At 32.3% G+C, this 22608-nt stretch overlaps 1 protein-coding gene across 2 annotated transcripts; it reads left to right on the top strand.

Annotated features, from left to right (window-relative positions):
* Nucleotides 1–3157: 3157 nt before the first annotated feature.
* Nucleotides 3158–14818, top strand: LOC114407162 (protein ROS1A-like). Of its 2 annotated transcripts, none has more exons than XM_028370160.1 (21): nucleotides 3158–3560; nucleotides 3675–4364; nucleotides 5153–6580; nucleotides 6688–7092; nucleotides 7642–7732; nucleotides 7818–8752; nucleotides 8822–9120; nucleotides 9212–9291; nucleotides 9481–9565; nucleotides 9637–9728; nucleotides 9812–9880; nucleotides 10183–10219; nucleotides 10314–10396; nucleotides 10769–11239; nucleotides 11569–11605; nucleotides 11686–11743; nucleotides 11946–12085; nucleotides 12234–12299; nucleotides 12400–12514; nucleotides 12589–12627; nucleotides 14284–14818. In XM_028370160.1, exons 2-21 carry the CDS (start codon nucleotides 3875–3877, stop codon nucleotides 14490–14492), a joined length of 5229 nt encoding a protein of 1742 aa, XP_028225961.1. In that variant the 5' UTR covers nucleotides 3158–3560; nucleotides 3675–3874; the 3' UTR covers nucleotides 14493–14818. The 2 variants fall into 2 exon arrangements, with proteins under 2 accessions (XP_028225961.1, XP_028225962.1); XM_028370161.1 differs by having other exon boundaries at nucleotides 5156–6580.
* Nucleotides 14819–22608: the final 7790 nt, after the last annotated feature.

The raw sequence follows: 22608 nt of genomic DNA on the forward strand, positions 1-22608 counted from the left end.
TGATATTTCAAAATAATTATTGATAATAATTTATTTACTTTAAGATTGAATTTTAAATTAGTTAGGATGAACTTTTTTTAATAAATCGGAGTATTAAGATAAAAAAAATTATAATTCAAATAATACGAAATTGTTCATTTGAACAATGAAACTTAAGGTATAAATAAGTTAGACCAAATAAGACTTTAATTAAATAGATGTGATTTTACTTATTTTTTAAAAATTAAACCTAAAGCCTATTAAAAAACTATAAAGTTTGAGTAATTAACCTATTTTAATGTCCGCTACGTTATAAAGTTTTTTTTTATATAAATTTAACTTATCTGATTTGAATAGGCCAAAGGGAAAAAAAAATAAAACTCTTACGTAAACATACTATAAACTATTAAAATTAAAACCATTATTATCAAAGCACGAGAAATAAAAGGAAAATAAACCCAATAAATTTTATACAAATTAAGTCTAACTTGTTTATATGTATAAACCTATTTTGAAGGTTTAATATGACCTTCATGGTAACATGTTTAAAATTCTATTTTACAAAGCCTCCAAATAAAGCTTAAACTTTCCCTTCAATAAGCATATAGGCTTGACTTACTTACGTGGGTCAATATGCTGAACATTTTAAAAGTAAAACAATATATAATTTTAATAGATTATAACATATAATTTATGTTTAAATTCAACTTATTATCTTTAGAAGGTTTTTTAATTGTCATAAAGTTTAATTTTTTAACCAAATAGATTTTAATAAAAACTTTGATTTATTATATTTCATAAAACATGGTTTGGCCAAAGCTTAGTGTAGACAAAACCCTTTTATCTGACGGTTTGATATATTTTTACTCCTAACTAAAATAAAATATAGATCAAATTTCAATCTTACAAAATTAAAAATGACATTCACCTGACGTGCGTACAGAGTAGAAATTTGAAATTATTCTAACAATCAAGTCAGTTAACTAAATGTTTTAAAATAATAATAAAAGGAATAAAGGCAACACAGCTAGTTCCAGAACCCCAAAATGTTAGACTATGAGAATATGAACATATGTATATATTAAAATTATTAAATTTAGTTTAGTGATTGACTTTTTTGTTTAAAGTTCTTGGTTGAACTGAACACACGCATAAAAAATATAAAGAATATAAAAATATAAATATAGACAGTAATTATGTATCAATAATTAATATTAATAATTATTTAAAAGTATTATAACCATTTAAAAAATTACATATATTTGTATTTATTTTTTATTGTTTAAAAAATCCAATTAGCTATGTTCGTTGTTCAACCAAGTAATTTTTCTTAAATAACTCCATGAAGATAGATACACGAATAGATAGATAGGTCTTAAGAGTACTACTTTTCATTAAAAAAATAAAAATCTTAAAAATACTAAAACCCTACATTGGCATATTGAATCCTAATTTTTTATTACTTATACTTAATTATTTAAATTATCTTTATTCATTTTTTATTATTATTCATGGGTTTTGTTATATTTTTTATCCTTCTTATTTGAATTGTGTAAAATTTTGTTCTAAATTTTTAAGTCAATTGAATTCCTTTTTTAAAAAAAGTTTTGTAAATTTGATCTTCCAATGTTTTTGTTTTATGTAAAATTCTCACATTTTCATTTCTACTCGATGTTTTTACAAATTAAATCAATTATTTTTATTGCATTTATTTGAAATTAATCATTAATATAGAATAAAATAAGTAATTAAGAGGATCAATTAGCCATTAACATTTGTAAACTGATATTGGCAAATGATTAAAAAAATATTAAATATCACTAATTAATAATATATTATTTAATATAACATTTTTTTACTTTTTTTTTTAAAACCGGGTAATCCTTGAGCAAAAGTCAAGGATTAATTTTTTGAAGTACTTAGATTTATTTAAGAAATTAACATTTCTCATTAAATATATTTTCATACATATGGATTAGAAATTAAATTCATGACCACATATTTAACGAATAAAGTTATCCATAGATTATATCATGTTTTTGTTGGTTGTTTTTACTCTTTTTTTAAAAGAAAAGATAGAAAATGACTTAAAAAAAAGATACTTGTGTTTATTTTTTTAAAATTAAATATTAAGTCATGCCAATAATTTATTTAAAATATTAATAAAAAATTACTGTTGATAATTAATTCCTATTAATTATTTTAAAGAAATATTTTTAAATCAAAGTACTATTGTTCATTAGTTTTAATGTTTTTTAATTTTAAAATTGAGCTAGATTAACTTTTCAAGAATACTGTTTCAAGAACATTTAATAATGTCATAAATACTTTTCATTAATTAAAAATTATTTTTTTTATTGTAGCATATTAGATATTTTTATCTTTTGTAATTCTGTACTTTGTATAAAATGCTTAGTAATAAATTTCTCATTTGAACCATTAGGATCAGTCAATTGTAAAGAATTTAAATAGAATACATGAAGTCATATGAAAAATACTATCTTAAAAAATTTAAATCATTTATTTTTCATCTTAATAATTATTTTTATTCGTATTTTAATTTGAGAAATATTATCAACATACTAAAACTTAACACATTTTTATTATTAACTAAAGTTACAAATTATAAATGAGACACAATAAGCGAAATGTTATAAACATATCATTCTTTTTACTAACAAAACATACTTTATAAAACACTTTTTTTTAGGTGACACTTTTAAAATACTTATTGATACAAAATTTTGTTAATTTTATATTATATTTAATAAATCTCTCTTTGATCTAATTTAGATTGTTTGCAACTCTCCTACTCTGCAACAGATAATCTATCTTTTATAACTATTTGTAAAAACATTCTTTAACCTTAAATACAAATCTGACCGTACATATTTTGTTACAGGAGAGGACGGCAACAAAAGATCTAAACACTAATTAACGCGTTTCACGTAAAGTTTCGATGACGTCGATTTGACGTGATCGAACCTTTACGTGAAAAAGATATACATGCACATGCAAAACATTCACGTGTTTATCGTGTGCATGTATCATTACTCTTCGGATGCACTAGGTTTTCCCATACTAAATAATTAAATGTAACCTAACCTAAGACTTTTAATCGATACTAAATACATTTCTTGAAAGGGAATAGAAGTTATAAAGTAAATTAAACTAGCTGAGGATGCATATGCAAGCTCATAGAATTTTGTGAAAGTTCTATTTTCTTCTTCTCTCACATTCAGGGAAAATGATTTATTTTTCGCATAATTTGCCGCATATAGATATATGAAATCAGATCTCCGGCATTGACTCGATAAATCTACAGTAACAATATTCGCATGAATTTCTCCGATTTTCTGCTTCAGCTTCGGTTTTGGTCGCATGGAAGTTCCTATTCACCGCGAGCAAAAAACGGAGGTTTCAACTAGAATCAGCCAATATTGTTTATGCTGTGTTGCCTTCTTTTCCACACACATGGTCGACAAACTTTTGCAATTTTTACTTTAATTAAATCCTTTTAATTATCTGTAATTACTATCTTGACTAGCATCAGCTTTGTCAGTCACCGGTTGCTTTCAGAGGTAATTCAGAAACCTACCTCGATTAATGTTGAGAAACCGCATCTTGTTCTGTATTTAATTTATCTTATTTATTGATGTTTGTTTCCCCAAAACACATTTATTTTTCTTTGGCAGGTTTGTCCCCGAAAATAGACCTTAAAATTGCCATCTCTCTGAAAACAGAAGATGACTGGATAAAGTGTGCTCTTCAACGGAAAATTGATCACTCCTGAAACAGTTTCACGCTGCTATTTTGTTTGCCAAATACTTTTGTTGAACCCTTTTGCTCAACAAGGATTTTTCTCAGTTCTAACTGAGAGGTCTAAAGCAACTAAATGGAGGTTGGAGAAACAGAGAGAAACAAGCTTCAAGGGCAGGTTCCTTGGGTCCCCACCACCCCTTTGATGCCCATTCTTCCAAAACCAGGGCCGATCTGGACTCCTATGGAGGGAAACCACCTATACTCTCATTCCAATGGGTTAACAGCATGTTTTGAACCCTCCTGTTGCGCAGAGATAAACAACTGGTCTCACCCCCGGTCAGAACCTGTGGTTTTAGCCTATGGCAATGCCAAAACTCGAGTACCAATATCCTTTGATGAAATTCCCAGTTCAAGTAACGGCATTGCTGAACTTTTAACTCAGGGAGATGCTCCATCCGCATATTCAAATGCAACACATGCTGGGTTTTTTAACCAATTTGCTCATGCGTTTAATGCACAGTTCAACCCCCACCCGACCTATGCATTACTTAGCCATCAATATCATCTCTCTCGTGAGGAACCTTTTGTCAACACTGTCCATGATCAGTTCCAAGATCTTCAGGGTAAGGTCAATAAATTTTTGTTTATGCTTTGCATTGTTTTGTAGCATTGTATTAAAACTTCTTCATTTGAGAACCATCTGGCACACAGCCAGCACTGGCACTTTGCGGGTGTCAATTACCAGCGATGTGCACCAGCTGAAGAAAGTAAAACCCATACTTACAAAATTGAAATGTAACATTGAATATGATGTTTAAGGGTGGTGCGATAGAAGTAGTGTTTGGCATATAACCGCTGTGAGAAACGAACTTGGATCCTCTCCTGCCTTTACCGCCAAAATCTTCATCTTGCATAACATTCTCTTCCCTCTCTAATTGTACAATGACTAAGATCCTTCCTACATATTAGCTGGACAAAAACACCTCAGAAGAGAATCCAAGATCGTGAGAAGCAACTGCAGTGGGAAAAACAAGATAAATTTTAACTAGTCATTGAATAGCATAGGCAGCTTCTACTGGCTTGCAAATTCTATCTTATTGAGTTCTGTTATTTGTCCGACTTTTGTGAACATCAATAATGTATTTTTATGCTTGACTACACCTGTTGATAATTTTTTCCCTCTCCATATCACAAGGGTAATATTTTTCTCCTATCTTATTATCCATCATTAATGAATTTTGAATCAGTAGGCCAATTTTGAACATTTTCCACACTTTCAACATTTTTTTATGTTCCTTATAATAATCAGACTCTAATTCACATTTATGTAATGTCCTGTAGCAGACACACATTTTTTTTCTGTTCCTTATAATAATCAGACTCTAATTCACATTTATGTAATGTCTTGTAGCAGGCACGTCATACTTTTCTTACTGTAGCAAGGCATTTCCCCAAATTGCCCCACATTTAGATAATGCCATTGCAGCAGAAACCAGACAAGATGCAATGACACAGATGACTATAGAAGAAAGGAACCGAGAGGGAGAAGAGAAAAATGTCCCAGCAGCAAAGTGCAATAATCCACACAGCAAACTCTATGACCCTGTTACAGAAATTGCTGCTGTATCTACACCACACAAGGAGAATCACAACCACAAGGAAATAAGCCATGATTTTGATCTGAATAAAACACCTCAACCAAAACCAAGAAGAAGAAAGCACCGCCCCAAGGTCATAAAAGAAGGCAAATCCAAAAGAACTAGCAAGCAAGTCAATGCAGAGGTTCTGTCAAAAGAAAAGCTAACTGACAAGAGAAAGGCAAGGAGGAAAGGATTGAACACAACTTCTACTCCTCAAACAGAAATGACAGGAGAATGGACAAAACCATTGATGCCTGAATCTGCCAAAAAGACATGTAGAAGGTCTTTGAATTTTGACATTGGAGAACCAAGAGATGACAATTCTGCATATGGAGAAACTATGCACTTTGGCAGAGACACCAGTGTGGTGATTGAAGAAACACGGGCTTGGATGATTGCCCACAATGGACATGAAAAGAGTGCAAAAACACTATCAAAATCAGTAGCACAATCAAGTCCAAATGACTTGAACAGCACAGGGTCAGGATTACATATAGTTGGTTCCAAAAGAAAACAATCTGGTATTGAACAGGTAGATAATAGCAGCATTAACCAGATTGGAGCACAATACAATGCTGTGCAGGCATACTGCCAAAAGTATTCGGTTCAATTTCCAAATGTTCAGAAGAAAAGGAGAAGTGAAAAGGGGAGAATTTCAAAGGCATCCCATAAATCTTCCATGACTGCCACAAAAGATGTACGACTGGCAACATGCCCACAAGAAGATGCTAGATCACATTCTTATGCATCAAGTCTCAACTGCTGGGCTTCTTCTGAATATAATGCAGCTGGGGTCTCTGTAATTACAGATACAGAAAGAGCTATTCATGATAAACCTCAATCATTAGAGTACAACTTATCTTTAGGGCAGAGGAGGCCAACCAAAAGAAGATCAAGAGTCCCTACTAGAATTCATGATTGTTCTTTACTGACCATAACCAGAAACTCTGATACCAAACTAGCACTTACTGCAAAAGAAACATGCAGTTCTGACAGACAAACATCTGGGGATGCAAAAAGACCACAGACATGCATTGATGCTTTAGTTGCAGAGATGCGAGGATCACTCACAAAAAAGAAACGAACTAGGAAGAGAAGTATTCCTGTCAATTCAAAATATTCCTGCACAAATGAAATGCAACAGCACCATAAAGTTGTGTTGGAAAATCATAGCATATCACACTCACACAACGCATTAGGTAACTCAACTGAATTTTTTTTTTTTTGGGTCAATAACATTATTGTTGCTATAGAACAAACAATTCTACCAAACTGTTTGTCTTAATACTTTAGGTGATTGATGCAGGTGTTGCTTGTGAAGACATATGGAAAAACATACATACTGTGGACACTTTAACCGAGCAATTTGAACGTCTAAACATATACAGAGAAGCCAGAGAGATTGTGTTGCATGGGCAAAATATGCTTGTCCCTTATAACCAGCAAAATCAGAAGAACAAGCGTCTTGTCCATGAATACGGCACCATCATTCCGTTCGAGGGCCCATTTGATCCCATAAGAAAACAGCGCCCACGACCTAAAGTTGACCTTGATGAGGAGACTAATAGAGTGTGGAAGCTTCTAATGTTGGATATAAACAGTCATGGGATCAATGGAACAGATGAAGACAAGGCCAAATGGTGGGAAGATGAACGAAATGTGTTCCGTGGACGAGCAGAATCATTTATTGCACGGATGCATCTTGTACAAGGTATCTATGATATCTTTCAAGAATGTCTATGCACTATTCACATACACCTGACAAATAAATACTCACCTAGTTGTGCTTAAGGAGGAAGAAGTGAGAACACTATCCATTAGGAACATACCAATAAATTTAACAATATCTGTTTTCCTGCCTTACAAAAATCAGCTGTAAATCCCACTTACGGAAAACCAAGAGACGAGGAACACTGAAGAAATTCACATGAAATATAAAATAATCTTTACAATAGACCAGTAGGAAAATCCTAATCAAATTCTAAAACTAAAATATTAGGAAGTCCCACATTGCCTGCCTCAATTCTTGAGGTGCAACTTATATATTTGTTAGGCAACTTCACTTAGTGTCAATTGGTTTTAAGTTGAAATCTAACATAAAATACATTAGACTAAATACAGAAACTAAAAATATTATCTGAAGATAAAGTAAACTAAATTATCAAAAGGAATAATCACAAATTAACCTAAATATGCTTATCCATTCTGCATCACTCAGTTTCACAGTTCACGTACTAATGATGTAACATACATTCAACAGGAGACAGACGCTTTTCTCCATGGAAAGGATCAGTTGTGGATTCTGTTATTGGAGTTTTCCTCACTCAAAATGTCTCGGACCATCTTTCCAGGTAGAAATTATGCAAGCATTGTTACTCAGAAACGTACATTTAAAAGAAACAATACATTTGACTTTTTTCCCTTTTTTGTTGGCAGTTCTGCATTCATGTCCCTGGCTGCTCGATTTCCTCTAAGGTCAAGTAGTAACTACAAAACATGCCCCGAGGAAAGCACAAGTTTGGTAATCAATGAGCCACAAGTGATCATTGTGGAGCCAGAAGAAAATGAAAAACTGGATGAGAAAATATCGGATCAATCTGTTTGTGAATTGAATTCTATGACAATAGACATCATTGAGCATTCTGAAGAAAGAGAAGTTGTTGACAGGAACAATTCCTGCAGAACTAATGGCGGCTTAATTGGTGTAGCAGATGAATCAAACAGCAAATTGCTGGAATCAGCTCAAAGACATAACAGTGAACATAGTCCAGTGGAGAGTGGAGCAATTAGTGCTGTGACTGGGGAAGGGCCAAAAAATTTATGTCATGGGAGTCTTGGGAAAGAGTTAAATGGCGTATTTTCATCCCAATGCTCTGCCATTACATCTCAAATATCAGGAGGTTTTTCAATTGATCAAAATCCTGAAAAGATAGGATCATTCTCAGATAGCAACTCAGAAATAGAAGACCTGTCTAGCGCTGCCAAGTACAATAGTTATTATAATAGAATTTCTTTCAGTGAGCTTTTAGAAATGGCAAGTTCAACCATGTTGCATGAAGTTAACAGTCAAAGAAGCAAATCAACTGAGAACTTAGGAGATACATGTGATCAGTCTATAGACATGAAGCATGACAACCTGGCAGAAAACTTGGAAAAATCGGATGTTACTCAAGGCTCCGCAGAAGCACCCATCACCAATGGATATACTTTTAAAATAACCCCAAACTCAGGAGTACTTGAGGTTAACTGTTATGATCCTCTCAAAATAGAAGTCCCATCAAGTGGCTCCTCAAAGGGTAAAGATGAGAATGACAATAGATCTAGTTTCCCAACAGAGTCTGACTGCCAGGCTGCAATTGTCCATTCTCAAGGTATGCTATCTCAATCCCATCCTCAGCAACAAAGTAATCATGAGCAGCATAACGTTTTCCACATTTCAGGACAAACTGAAGATCCAATGCAGAAAGCAAGGGGACTAGATTTTGGTAGGAATGAAAGCAGTAAGATAGATTCTTCCCCTGTAAAATTAAGGAGCAGGGAGCATGGAAAAGAGAAAAAGAATAACTTTGATTGGGATAGTTTAAGAATACAAGCAGAAGCTAAGGCAGGGAAAAGAGAAAAGACAGAGAACACCATGGACTCCTTGGACTGGGATGCTGTTAGACGCGCAGATGTCAGTGAAATTGCCAATGCAATCAAAGAAAGGGGCATGAACAACATGCTTGCTGAACGTATTCAGGTAGAATCTAAAATCCAAGAAATATTATTTATCTGCATTAATTAGAAATAAAAGCTTTCAACATAGAATATGTCAATGATTTACTATGCAGAGTTTCCTGAATCTATTGGTTGACAAGCATGGGGGCATCGATCTTGAGTGGCTGAGAGATGTTCCACCTGATCAAGCAAAGTAAGTCAAGAGATTAGTTAAACTACTTCATTGAAATCATATTTCCATGTTGGTATAGTTTTCAAACCCAACATCTTGAGCTCTCAATTCACTAGTAACACAAATAGATATGCACACTCACACAAGCAGTTAGAGCTTATTCATGCTATCAGAAAAAATGCATAATGTTAATTCAACTTATACATCCAGAGAATTCTTGCTCAGCATAAGGGGATTGGGATTGAAAAGTGTGGAGTGTGTACGACTCTTAACACTACACCATCTTGCCTTTCCGGTAAGTTGAAAACTGAAGTATGAAATTGGATGAATATGAACATATTTGAATAGTTTATTGCTACACATTAGGTGGACACAAATGTTGGACGTATAGCAGTAAGATTGGGATGGGTGCCTCTCCAGCCACTGCCAGAGTCACTACAGTTGCATCTTCTAGAATTGTGAGTACTTCAAAAATAAATGGTATAAGGCAAGTTATTCAATTAGAAAATAAGAGCTAACCTAACATCATTGGACTGTGTAGGTACCCAGTGTTGGAGTCCATACAAAAATATCTCTGGCCCCGGCTCTGCAAGCTAGACCAAAGAACATTGTAATGATTTATTTTCAATTTAAAGTTATAGATTAAATGATACAATTTTCTTCTTATAATTTATCTATAAATATAACTTTTATCTATGGCCAATTTAAAACATTTATACAATATCATGAGATCATGCAAAGCCACATCATTCAAAGAGTTTGAGTAAGATAACAACTATCTGAAATGATGTACTCTTTTAATTATCTGGAAATACTTATGATAGTGTTCAAAAGTTCTCTATTAACAGTGAATAAAAAATTAAACTCTATATTTATTGATTATTTTTCTTGTTTTGTTGCTATTTATTAAAGGTATGAGCTGCATTACCAGCTGATTACATTTGGAAAGGTAAACTACATTTTTCTCATACAATAGAGAGACTGAGCCTACTTAAGTGAAACCCTGTTGTGATTGGAACGCAAACTAAAATCAATTCATGCAGGTCTTCTGTACTAAAAGCAAGCCAAATTGCAATGCTTGCCCAATGAGAGGGGAATGCAGACACTTTGCAAGTGCTTTTGCAAGGTATGTCTTTGATAAATTGAGATTCTTTGAACCTATTATGCATGCAATAAAGGGGAAAAAAACATTGTTATGCAATGCACCATCACCCGGAATCTTTTCACACACACTAGAAAATACTGCAAATATTATTGTCAGAAAAATAGAGGAGAGTTGGAAGACAAAATTATATGAAGTTCATAACCAGTATCAATATGCTCAATAGCTCATTATATTGACAGCACTCTAATTGTATTTTATAATCAACAGTAAACTTAGAAAACAAACTTACGAAAATGATGTCAGTACCACTTTAGAGATTAACTAATATGCATGTATTGCAATTATGAATTATGATAGACCAATTTGCAAAATGTTAAATAATAAATATTGCAGTGCAAGGCTCGCCCTGCCAGGATCAGAGCAGAAGAGTATAGTTATCACAACTGGAAACAATGCAACTGAGCAGAACCCATCACTAGTCATCAATCAGCTGCCCTTGCTTCTCCCTGAAAATATAAACCAAGCAGAACTTCAACAAACAGAAGTGATCAGGCAACTAGAAGCAAAATCTGAAATCAACATCAGCCAACCTATTATTGAAGAGCCAGCAACTCCAGAGCCAGAATGCTCCCAAGTATCCGAAAATGATATAGAGGATACCTTCAATGAGGAATCATGTGAAATTCCCACCATCAAACTAGACATAGAAGAGTTCACTTTGAACTTACAAAACTATATGCAAGAAAACATGGAACTTCAAGAAGGTGAAATGTCAAAGGCCTTGGTTGCTCTACATCCAGGTGCTGCATGCATTCCTACACCCAAGCTGAAGAATGTGAGCCGGTTGCGAACAGAGCATTATGTGTAAGTGCTAAAACTAAATCATGTCGGACTAATAAATTGGAATGCACAATTTTAATACCAAAAAACACGCTAACTAATGGAATGAGAGACTAAATTAATAAGCCCTGCAAAAGCAAGAACAGCAATACATGATATATGATTTGCTTTTGTCCAGAATTTCATTAACCTTGAGACATGCAAAGATGAAGAGTTGACCTCAAGAAAAAAAAATGATCAGAATCTCACTTCAATACACTCTAGTACTTAGTTCTAATGGGCATCATATCCATCATTCTATATTAATGAAAAGTTCTTACAATTTATACTGATATTCTGTTCCCTTCATGCAGTTATGAACTCCCTGATTCACATCCCCTTCTGAATGGGGTTAGTTATTACTACATCCATTAACCATAGTTGTATTTTATGCTATATGCCTAATTTTATTAATTTGTTGTGAACTACAGTGGAACAAGCGAGAACCTGATGATCCAGGCAAATACCTTCTAGCTATATGGACTCCAGGTGGACAAAAATAACTTTACCACCATGCCCTTTCTAAATTAAATTGGATTGATTGTAAAGTTTTTGTTGGCATTCTACAGCATTCTATGTAGGGACATTTTTATTCTCAAAAAAAAAAAGTTGGGACATTTTACAGTATATGATTGCTTTTGGTTTTCTGGTGTTTTACAATTCATTTTACCAAATACAATGTGTTTAACAGGGGAGACAGCAGATTCTATACAGCCACCAGAAAGCAAATGCAGCTCTCAGGAATGTGGCCGGCTCTGTAATGAGAATGAATGTTTTTCATGCAACAGTTTCCGTGAAGCAAGTTCACAGATAGTTCGAGGGACACTCCTGGTCTGAATGCTTAATTCAAATTTCAACATACATTGTTTATTAATTTTTATGCATTATAACATTATAGTGGAAAAACTAAGCTGGGTAGGAGTAATTTTCTTATGAATGCAAGTATTATAATAAGCTGACCAGATATATTCATGAATAGATACCATGTCGAACAGCTATGAGAGGGAGCTTTCCGCTAAATGGCACCTATTTTCAAGTCAACGAGGTAAAATAGCGTGGAATCTCATTATCAAATCTTTTTCCCTTAAATAAATATATATGTTTTTGTAATTTAAGAAGTACTAAAAACATGTCATTTGAAGCAGGTCTTTGCAGACAATGACTCAAGTCTTAACCCAATTAGTGTTCCCCGAAGTTGGATCTGGAACCTTGATAGGCGAACAGTGTATTTTGGAACCTCCATACCATCTATATTCAAAGGTAAACTCTTAAAAGTTAACCTATTATAACAGATATCAAACAAATAAATTGACTGTAAGCTTTTTGCCAACCAGGTTTATCAACACGAGAAATTCAACAATGCTTTTGGAGAGGTAAGATTTAGTTCCTAGAATGTAATCCTGTTTATTGTAATTGGATATCCTAGTTCAGCTTATTTTTATCGGTGCAATAGCATTCATTTGTTTGCAGACTTTTTAGACACACTAAGAGGTCAAAGGAATAAAACCTAACACACTTGTACAATTTGATTCACTCGTCACATGATGAATGGCACCACCATGTGTCACCAGCTATCTGTCGCTCTTGGGTTAAAACATCTAATTCATCTATAGAAGGACAGTGGAGTGTGTAGTCATTTCACAATATGTGCTACACTTCCACTTTTATAAATGCTACTTAAGTTTGAATCTGTAGCACATTAAATAATTAAGGTTAAATTACCCATTTTGTCCTTATAATTTCACGATTCATACTTTTTTAGTTCATATAGTTTGAAAATGATTTTTTTAGTTCCTATCGTTTATATTTTAATTTTCTTTTAGTTCCTATACTTTAAAAGTGATCTTTTTAGTCCTTATAGTTTGTATTTTAATTTTCTTTTAGTTCCTATAATTTGAAAATAATCTTTTTAGTCCATATAATTTGTATTTTAATTACCTTTTAGTTCTTATTACAAAAAAAAATATATAAAAATAATTAGCTGCAAATTAGTTATAAATTTTTAACTATTTTTTTATTGCAAATTATTCTGCGATAAATTAGTTACAAATTATTTGCTAATATTTTTGTAATTAATTGTAATGAATGATATTACTCATATTTTGATGGTAAGAACTAAAAGGGAATTAAATTATAAAGTATAGGGACTAAAAAAACCACTTTAAAATTATAGGGACTAAAAAGGAATTAAAATATAAATTATAAGGATTAAAAAAATCACTTTCAAACTACAGTGACTAAAAGATAATTAAAATGTAAATTATAGGACTAAAAAAATCACTTTAAAACTATAAGGACTAAAAGATTAAATGATAAAACTATAGGGACCAAATGAGTAATTAAACCAATAATTAAATAACTGTATACAAACAAGGACAGAAACATCACAGTTCCAATCAATTAGAAACATGACTTCCTTCGCAAGTGATGAGGCATTTGAAAACTTTTGACCCAGTCAAGTTTATATGGCAACTTCTAGTTCTACTTACTAGTAAAGCCAACCGTGTAGTTTAATTCCAGCAACAACACTCCTTAATCAGAACGAACTAAAAGCCTGAAACCATAGTTGATACTTGATTGAAACTCTCCTTGGTAGGAATTCCCTTTTGCCAAAGAACTCTGACCAAGGACTTTTTTTAATAATTTGGCAAGCAACCACGTTTCTCCTCATCAATTCAGTCATTTCATACTTGGTCTTCCATATGCTCTTCTCACATTGGAATATTCGCATGTACATATTAGAATGTTTGCCATATCTGTTTTATATCTATCTCGATCATCTTATTTTCATACCAATTTGTATATCTGACAATCATGATTCCTTTCTATTTTTTTGGACTAATATGGCATACTACTTTTAAGTGCTTCTACAAACAATTTTTCATTTCTTGCTATTGTTTTAGTTAGAGTTTATTTCTAAAACAATGATGAAAAGGCACTCTTTCCTAATAGGAGGAACACCTCTACAAGAAAAGCAAGTGACCATATAACCTAACACATCTAAACAAGTAGTGAAAAATGTTTTGCAGGATATGTCTGCGTGCGTGGATTTGACCGGGAAAAGCGAGCACCCCGTCCTCTGTTGGCTAGACTACACTTCCCGGTTAGCAGGTTGCCTAAGAATAGGGATAAGACCCAACAAGAGTCCGCATCGGCAAACTCACAAGGATTGAATTTTAAACAAAATCCAGAACAGCCAGAATTGCTTTCCAACATTCGGCAGACCGGAGGATCCTGAAGGCAAATAATTGTCATTTAATATTCATCCTGTACTCTGTGTATAATAACGACAAAGTCATTGTCATGCTCAGATACTGAGCAGTTTTCCCAGACTAGGACTAGGACCAAGACAGTAAAATGGTAACAAAGTAGCTTTTTAGCTCCATGAAGATTGAAGAGGAATGTGAGCTAGGTGAGATATGAGGCTATTTGCGCAGGAGCTCAGTATAGATACACATACACTCATCAGTATTCTTCTAGATTTTTATGTCTTTCAAAAGACTAGTTCCGCTTGTAGAAATTATCAGATTTTCAACTCGCGATTCAGTTTCTTAGTTGCAGAAAGATTTCATTACTATTTACCAAATAATTTATAATTCCTCCAAATTCTAGAACTACTAGCAACAAACTAAGGTCACTCATCGGCAAGTTCAAATTGTAATGATAATTGTTAACCATAGTTAGTAGTATAGTAATTCGTAAGTATCACCAAAAAGATGAACAGATAACTCAAATCAATCATAACGTAATACAGATATCAATTTGAAGTCTTGCAACGAGGAACGGAAAACTGAAAGTATATAGTTTTTTCAGATCAAGAAGAGTACCTTTTGTTAAGTCTTGACACTCAGAACCAAAAACTGGAAAGCTGATTTGCTGAGAATGAGAAGAGCGAGGTAGATGCGAAGTGCGAACGAGTGTAAAGAGTTAACGAAATGTGCAGTATAGTATATATATTTCTCCTTTTTGCCGCCTTACCGCCACTTTCATATGCATTTCCCTCCCTTTTTATTTATATTTGTTGATTTTGTTTGCGTCTCGGGCAAGGGGTAACTCTGTCTTTGGTGTGTGTGTGTGGGGTGGGGGTCAGTTGGGTGAATTAATTGATTTAATTCTACTTTAACATGTTTTTTTATCCATAGTTATCAAATATAGACGTTGGGAGTTACAACAACTCATGCAATCTTCGTAAAGAAAAAAAACTAATGCAATCAACAGTGATTGAATTGATAGTAATAATCAAGTTTATACTTTTTTTTTTTTTGTGAATGGAAGGGGGAGACCCCTAAGAACTATCCATTAAAAACCACGAGGAAACGTGGTAGAGGATACATCTACCAAAACTACAGTTGATAAAAATTGAGGAACAATCTCAAAAATTTGTAGCTGTCTATCTAAGGACAAACCAAACTTAACTAAACAATCAGCCACTTGATTTCCTTCTCTTAAGGCATGATGCCACGAAATGCTACCTCCAAGCTCTAGAACTTCAGTATTTCTTGACTTAAACTAAAGCATGGATGGTGAGTAGGGCATCCATTAGTGAGCAGTGTAATGGCTACTTGCGAGTCTGATTCTACTTGAAACTGTTGGAAACCACGACTCCAAGCAATCTGCACACCAATTTTAATGGCTGCAATTGGAGGAGTTTTCAGGAATTCCTTGGGTCATGTTATTTTCTCCAAGCAATAACATGACCCAAGGAATTCCTGAAAACTCCTCCAATTGCAGCTTTCTTTAAGTCACCATTGACTGCCCCATCATAATTTAGTTTGTAGCTCCCAATTGGAGTGTGAATCCATTAAATAGATTTATCTTCAATCGTCTTGTGAGACTTCAATTTTAAGGCATTCTGAAACTGAATGTTGGCTGCCACTGCATCTACTTGGCACCATATTTTTTAAACTATACCATGCGGCTGGAATTGGAAACTCTCAAAGATAGTTTTGTTTCTATACAGCCATATATTGTCCAAAGTAACAGCAAAAACACGGGACCATTTTCTCCCATTCACATTATCTTCATTCTGCAAGTTGGTATTCATCCAAGAATCGAAATCTTGAGTAAAGAAAGTAGCATGCAAAGAATAAGGCAGAATCATATACCAAATGACTCTCGATTCAGCACATGTTCGAAAGATATGGTCAAGGTTTTCAATATCTGCACCACATCTCTCACAAGAAGCATCATGAGTTAGGTGCCTTCGAACTCTAGCTTCATTTGATAATAAAGCATTGGCTAATATCTTCCAAATAAAAACACATATTCTCTGGGGTCATTGCCAATTCCATGCTACACTATACAACCTATTATGTTGAAGCTGGTTGTGATCAGTTATAAAATCCATAAGCACTCCTTAAACTGAAATCACCATTCGCAGATCCATTCCAAGGCAGTTGATCATTTCTTTTTGTGCTACTTGGCAGTGGAATAGCACGGATAAGATCAATACTATTAAAACTGAGATACGGCTGGAACATATTCATATTCCAACATCCATTATCATCCACATATTGACAAGCTAAATCAGAACTGAGATGATCCGGGACAGAATGAGTGGAGGCCTCCAGTAATTTACCTCCTCCAGGAGTCCATCTATCCTTCCAGAATTCTACTTTAGTTCCATCCCCAATATTCCATGAAAGATTCTGATTAACATGCTTCCAGTTTCTGCATAGGCCCTTCCAAAGGTTTAAACCTTTTCTATTATCATCAATGATGGTACCAGATCATCCCCACATCTGTATTTTGCTCTCATAATCCAGACCCAGAGGTCATCCCTTTTAGTACAAAGGGACCAGCCTATCTATTTTCATCATGTAAGTTGTGTTCACGTGCCTGGAAGATCTAAACCCCAAACCACCTTCATTCTTAGGCTTGACAGATTATTCCAAGCCACAGTGTGAATTTTGTTGTGATTTTCAGAATCTCCCCAGATAAAGCTTCTACATCTCTTATCTATCTCATCACAAACAGCTCTAGGAATACAAGTGAACTGCATCACATAAGAAGGCATTGCTTGCAGAACTGATTTAGCTAGAGTAACACGACCAGCATATGAAAGATGACATGTTTTCCAAGCAGACAACCTCTGATCAACCTTATTTATAATAAACTGGAAAGTACTTTTAGTAACCCTCTTGTGGAAGATTGGGACACCTAAGTATTTTCCCACTTTTAGTACGACTAAAACCCAATCTCTGACTAATATCATCCCTTTTTTGCCACCCAACATTCTTAGAAAAGAAAATCCAGGATTTGTCATTAATAACTTTCTGCCCTGAGCTCTTACAAAACATATTCAGCACATTAGAAATCACCTCAGCCCGGTCTTCTGATGCGCCCACAAAGATTAATAAATCATCTGCAAAAGCAAGATGAGAGAGTTTCAGAGCTTCTCTAGCAATCTGAATCGGCTTCCATAATTTGTTATCAACTGTAATTAGGATTAGTTGAAACAACCTCTCAATGCAAAGAATAAAGAGATAAGGAGAAATGGGATCTCCTTGCCGAACTCCTTTCATTGGTTTGAACTCTTCCAATGCCTCACCAATCCATAGCAAACGCATGGTGGGAGAAGACAAACACTGCCAAACAATATCAGAGAAATTTTCTGGGCAACCAATAAACAAATTTCCAACTCAACCTATCATAGGCTTTTTCTAAGTCGATCTTTATAGCCATCCACCCCTTGGAGCCTTTCTTGTTACACATTGAATGAAAGACTTCTTGGGCAATAACAATATTATCCCGACTTTGACGATTAGGAATAAAGCTACACTGACAAAGGCTCACCAATTTCCCCATCAAAGGTCTCAATCTATGCGCAAGGAGCTTTGTAATGACTTTATATGACACATTACAAAGGCTTATTGGTCTAAGTTGTTTCATCTTCACAACATTATCGACTTTTGGTATAAGAGTGATAAGAGTTTCATTTATCTCACCAATTTGTTGGTGGTTTAAAAACATCATTTGGACCATTTTCCACAAAGTTTCTCCCACCACCTCCCATTGGCTTTGATAGAATACTGCCTGAAATCCATCCGGAACGGGAGCTTTGAATGCTCCCATGCTTCTGACAGTATTATATACTTCCTGAAAAGTGACAGGAGCACCGAGAGCAGACAGAGAATGACTATTTAGAGTGGGAAACATACCTGATACAACATAAGGCACATAATCATCACTTTCTGCAAATAAACTTTTATAGAATCCAGTCGCCAGATTTTTTAGTTGTTCTGGGTCAGAAATCCATACATCGTCCTCATCCTGGATTATATCAACTCTACTTCTTCTCCTGATTACAGTTGTCCCATGGAAATAACTAGAATTTGTGTCCCTAAAAGCTAGCCATTTAGAACGAGCTTTCTGGAACCAAAACACCTCTTCTTGAATCAAAACCTCCTCATATTTACTCCACACCTCCTGCATCTTATCAACTAGGTAATTGGAATGATCAAAACTCATCCTTCTATTTAGTTGATCTAGTTTACACATCAACCTCTTATTCTTCACAAAAATATTTCCGAACACCTCCTTATTCCATCTTTGTAGGTCGTTCTGGATTTTCACCATAAGCTCCTTCCAAGGAATTAAGTGGTTCCACTGAGTTCTAACAAACTTCTGGAACTCAGCATGAGATCTAACGTTTTGGCATTGGTCTCTTTTTTTCTGATCCTTGACACTCCCATTCTTAGAAATAGGAGGAGGAGGTATCTCCTTATCAGGGCGAAAGGTGAAAAAGGAATAGCACCTTCATGGACCAGTAGCTTTTCCTTATACCAAACCTTATTCCCTTCATCCTCCTTTCCATCGTCATCGTTCATCTCCACCATCTCTTCAGCTCCATCCCCATTTGATTTTCGTTTTACTTTTCTAGTACTTCGTAAGAAGCTCATCTTCTTTTTTCCAAGTTTCTTCCGGAACCCTTTACAAGATAGGTAACTAAATATTTATTGTATTGTGTAAAAGTATATATACTTTTTATTATTATATAATATTTTAACTAAAGGAATAATACCTGTACAAAAAGTAATGATATAATATAAAATTATAAGATTTATCTTCAAAAATAAATTAATATGAGTGCAATTATACATTTTATAAAATAAAAATTAACAATAATAAATAAAATCTTATCTTCAGTCTTATATATAAAAAATTAATACTTAATCTATTAAGACAAACAAAAATAACTAAGTTAATTTATTTTAATAAAAATATCATAAATTTAAATTTTATTCTAAAAATACATTTAAAATTAAATGATTCAAATGTTAGTTATATTTAATCATACGACTTATAATTCAAAAGATAATTTTTAATCAATATGTGTGATTGTTTTGGCTTGCATGGAAAATGATGGTATATATCATTAATTGACTCCCCAGTAAATTAGGTGTGTAAAAACAAAATAGGAACTAAGACATTTAAAGTGATTCTATGTTTCTTGTATAACCAAAATGCTATTTGTTACAGATGTAGTATTTGTCAAAATCACACACAAGTGATTCTCATCAAACTATGTCTTCCATTTTTTCTTTTTACTTCACATTTACTTGAGAAAATCACCATCGTTCATTTAACTTTTCATGCAATATGTACATGTTTAGATTCATAACAAATAATATCACTCTTCTTATAACTAAGACATTAAAAAATTATTTCATTTGTTTATTTGTAAAAATTATTTAGTTACACATTTTTTTCCACACGATCGTAATATCAAAGGGACATAAATGTAATTAAATAACATCAATGTATGTATAGGAAACAAATTATATTGTTGATATGATAGATATCAAAGCGTCATCCTTTAATGTCATATCAACAATTTCTATTAAATATTTATTAAAAATATGATAGATAAACAAAAGATTGCACAATTAAAATACTTGTAAGGGTGTTTCCAATTCAATTTGGTGATTTATTGTAATCTGGTTTGGTTGTGTTAGACTTTTTTTGTCATATTATCAATAGAATGTAGAATCTTGTGCTTATAATTAAATAACGGTTACGTTATATTATTTTAGAAAAACAAATAAATTTTCCTTTTTTTGTAAAAAATTGTTTGCAAATATTTGATGAAAAAAAAAATTGTGACTATTATTTAAAACTAACTTTTAATAACATTGACATTTTTTTAACATAAAGCAAACTATGCACCAATAATAATAATAATAATTATTATTATTATTATTATTTAACCGTATTCCTACACCCTATGGGTAAGTATACAGAAGTAAACTATATGTATATTGGATTATAGGTAAAAAATATACTTCAACACCTATCACCACTAGAACAACAAAAATTACACATTGCAAACTTTAAAAAAAAAGAAAAACACTACATGACAGATCACGTACTAATGCTAATAAAAGTTTAAAAAATACTACATAATACTAAACCTTCATTAAGTAAGATGAATATATGTGTTTTAGGTCTATTTGGTTTTACAACAAGAATTAAAATCAAGCCAAGTAGCAAAATATGCAATTTTTTATATTTAATTTTAAGTTTTATTTATTTAATGATTCTCAATGTTTTATTGAAATTTTAACAACTTGGTATCTTATATATCACTATAGCTAGTAGATAATATACCATTGTATTGTAATGTTCCGGCCAAGTGAGGAGTGATTATCATTGAAAAAAAAACACAAGTACAAATAAAAAGTATATCTTAGTATACTTTTGCAAAAAAAGATACATGAATGGATTGACTATACATTGAAATGAAAAAAATATGCATGTTTGAGAATTTACAATTGAATATAACTTAAAGGGATTTGATTATGAGAAAAAGGATTATATACTGATATTATGTAAAAAGATTTACATAGTCATCTAATCACAATTTATTATGTATAATAAATTTGTTGATTTTTAAAATAAATATTTTTAAGTAATTGAAATGATGATTTTTTATTGGATAATACTGTAAGGACATAGTCATTAAACTCTTTGATTATTACATGAACCAATAAAATACACAAACTTTTTTTTAAGTTCAATATTTAATAATTCTATAGTTTATCATGCTCGAAAATATTTTGTGGCTCATATATTATGAATTGATTTGATCACCTATTATTATAGTTAATTGCTTGATAACGAAGAATTGTTATAGAATAATAAAACAGTTGTTACAATAGCCATAATAAGCATTTTATTGTTGGTAATGGAACAACTATCAAGGATTGTTATGGTTTGTTAATAAGGTGGAAGGATCCTTGATTTTCCCTATAAATAGTATGTGATATTTCATTGATTACCAACTTTAAAAAAAATAAATACTATAAGATCTCTTTTTATAAATGCTGATGTATTCTATATTCTTACTGTCGAGAAAGTATATGATATAGAGTTTGACAATAATAACTACAAAAGATATGTTTTTGTATATGTTTTTACTTACATCATAATTTATTCTATTTATATCGTGAACTAAAATTTTAAATTTCATACATATGATACTTACCTTTAAAATAGTTTTAAGATATATGAACTCATGATAATTTCTAAGAAAAGTGAGTGAAGACTAATGATAATCATGAAAAAGAAAAATTCATTTATAAGGATCCTAAAAGTGATCAAGTGTTACATGTTATATAAACTAAAATTCTCAATTTGAAATCTTCACCAACTCAACTAGAATTTCAACGATCTCATATATCTGGCTGACGTACATTTCACACATTACTATTACAATCTTTTTTAAAAAAAAACCTTGCTAATCAAGTGCTCTTAAGCCATTGTTTTAGAAATTAAAAGAAAAAATATTTATTATAGAATTTCTAGAAGAGCACAAAAAATATTTATTATAAAAATTAAAGAAGAGCATAAAAAATATAAATAACATGATTTTACATATTCCAATAAAAGTATTTATTCTTTTAGTCTAAAAATTGGCATTTGCAAAAAAAAAATAAAAAATACCTTTCCTGAATCTCTTTTATCTTTTATACGTATATATATATATATATTATATGTCTCTTAACTTTCTATTAATTTCAATTGTAAAATAATCTTATATCTATATTTTTAATTATAATCTAATTATATATTTTAAAATATTAATTTATTATAATATTCATTATATAAAAATATTTATCCTATTTGATATTTTAGTTAATTTGATGAAAGATGAAAATAATAGATAAACATCTAAATTTTGTTTGACTGAGATAAAGGTACATGGGTGATACTATCTTTAATAAGAAACAAATGATTAAATAAAGAAAGGAATCTAACTTATTGGATAAAAAATGTTGTAAATTAATACTAAAATGTTCATATTGATGATTGATAGTTAATAGTTGATTAATTATATATTATACATTCCTATC

Source organism: Glycine soja, chromosome 3 (assembly GCF_004193775.1).
Source record: "Glycine soja cultivar W05 chromosome 3, ASM419377v2, whole genome shotgun sequence".
Taxonomy (NCBI): Eukaryota; Viridiplantae; Streptophyta; class Magnoliopsida; order Fabales; family Fabaceae; genus Glycine; species Glycine soja.

Coding starts and splice junctions, on each gene's coding strand:
- LOC114407162 (XM_028370160.1), top strand. CDS start 3,875: ATGGAGGTTGGAGAAACAGAGAGAAACAAGCTTCAAGGGCAGGTTCCT. Junction 9,566..9,636: donor TACACCATCTTGCCTTTCCG/GTAAGTTGAAAA, acceptor GCTACACATTAG/GTGGACACAAATGTTGGACG. Junction 10,220..10,313: donor AGCTGATTACATTTGGAAAG/GTAAACTACATT, acceptor CAATTCATGCAG/GTCTTCTGTACTAAAAGCAA.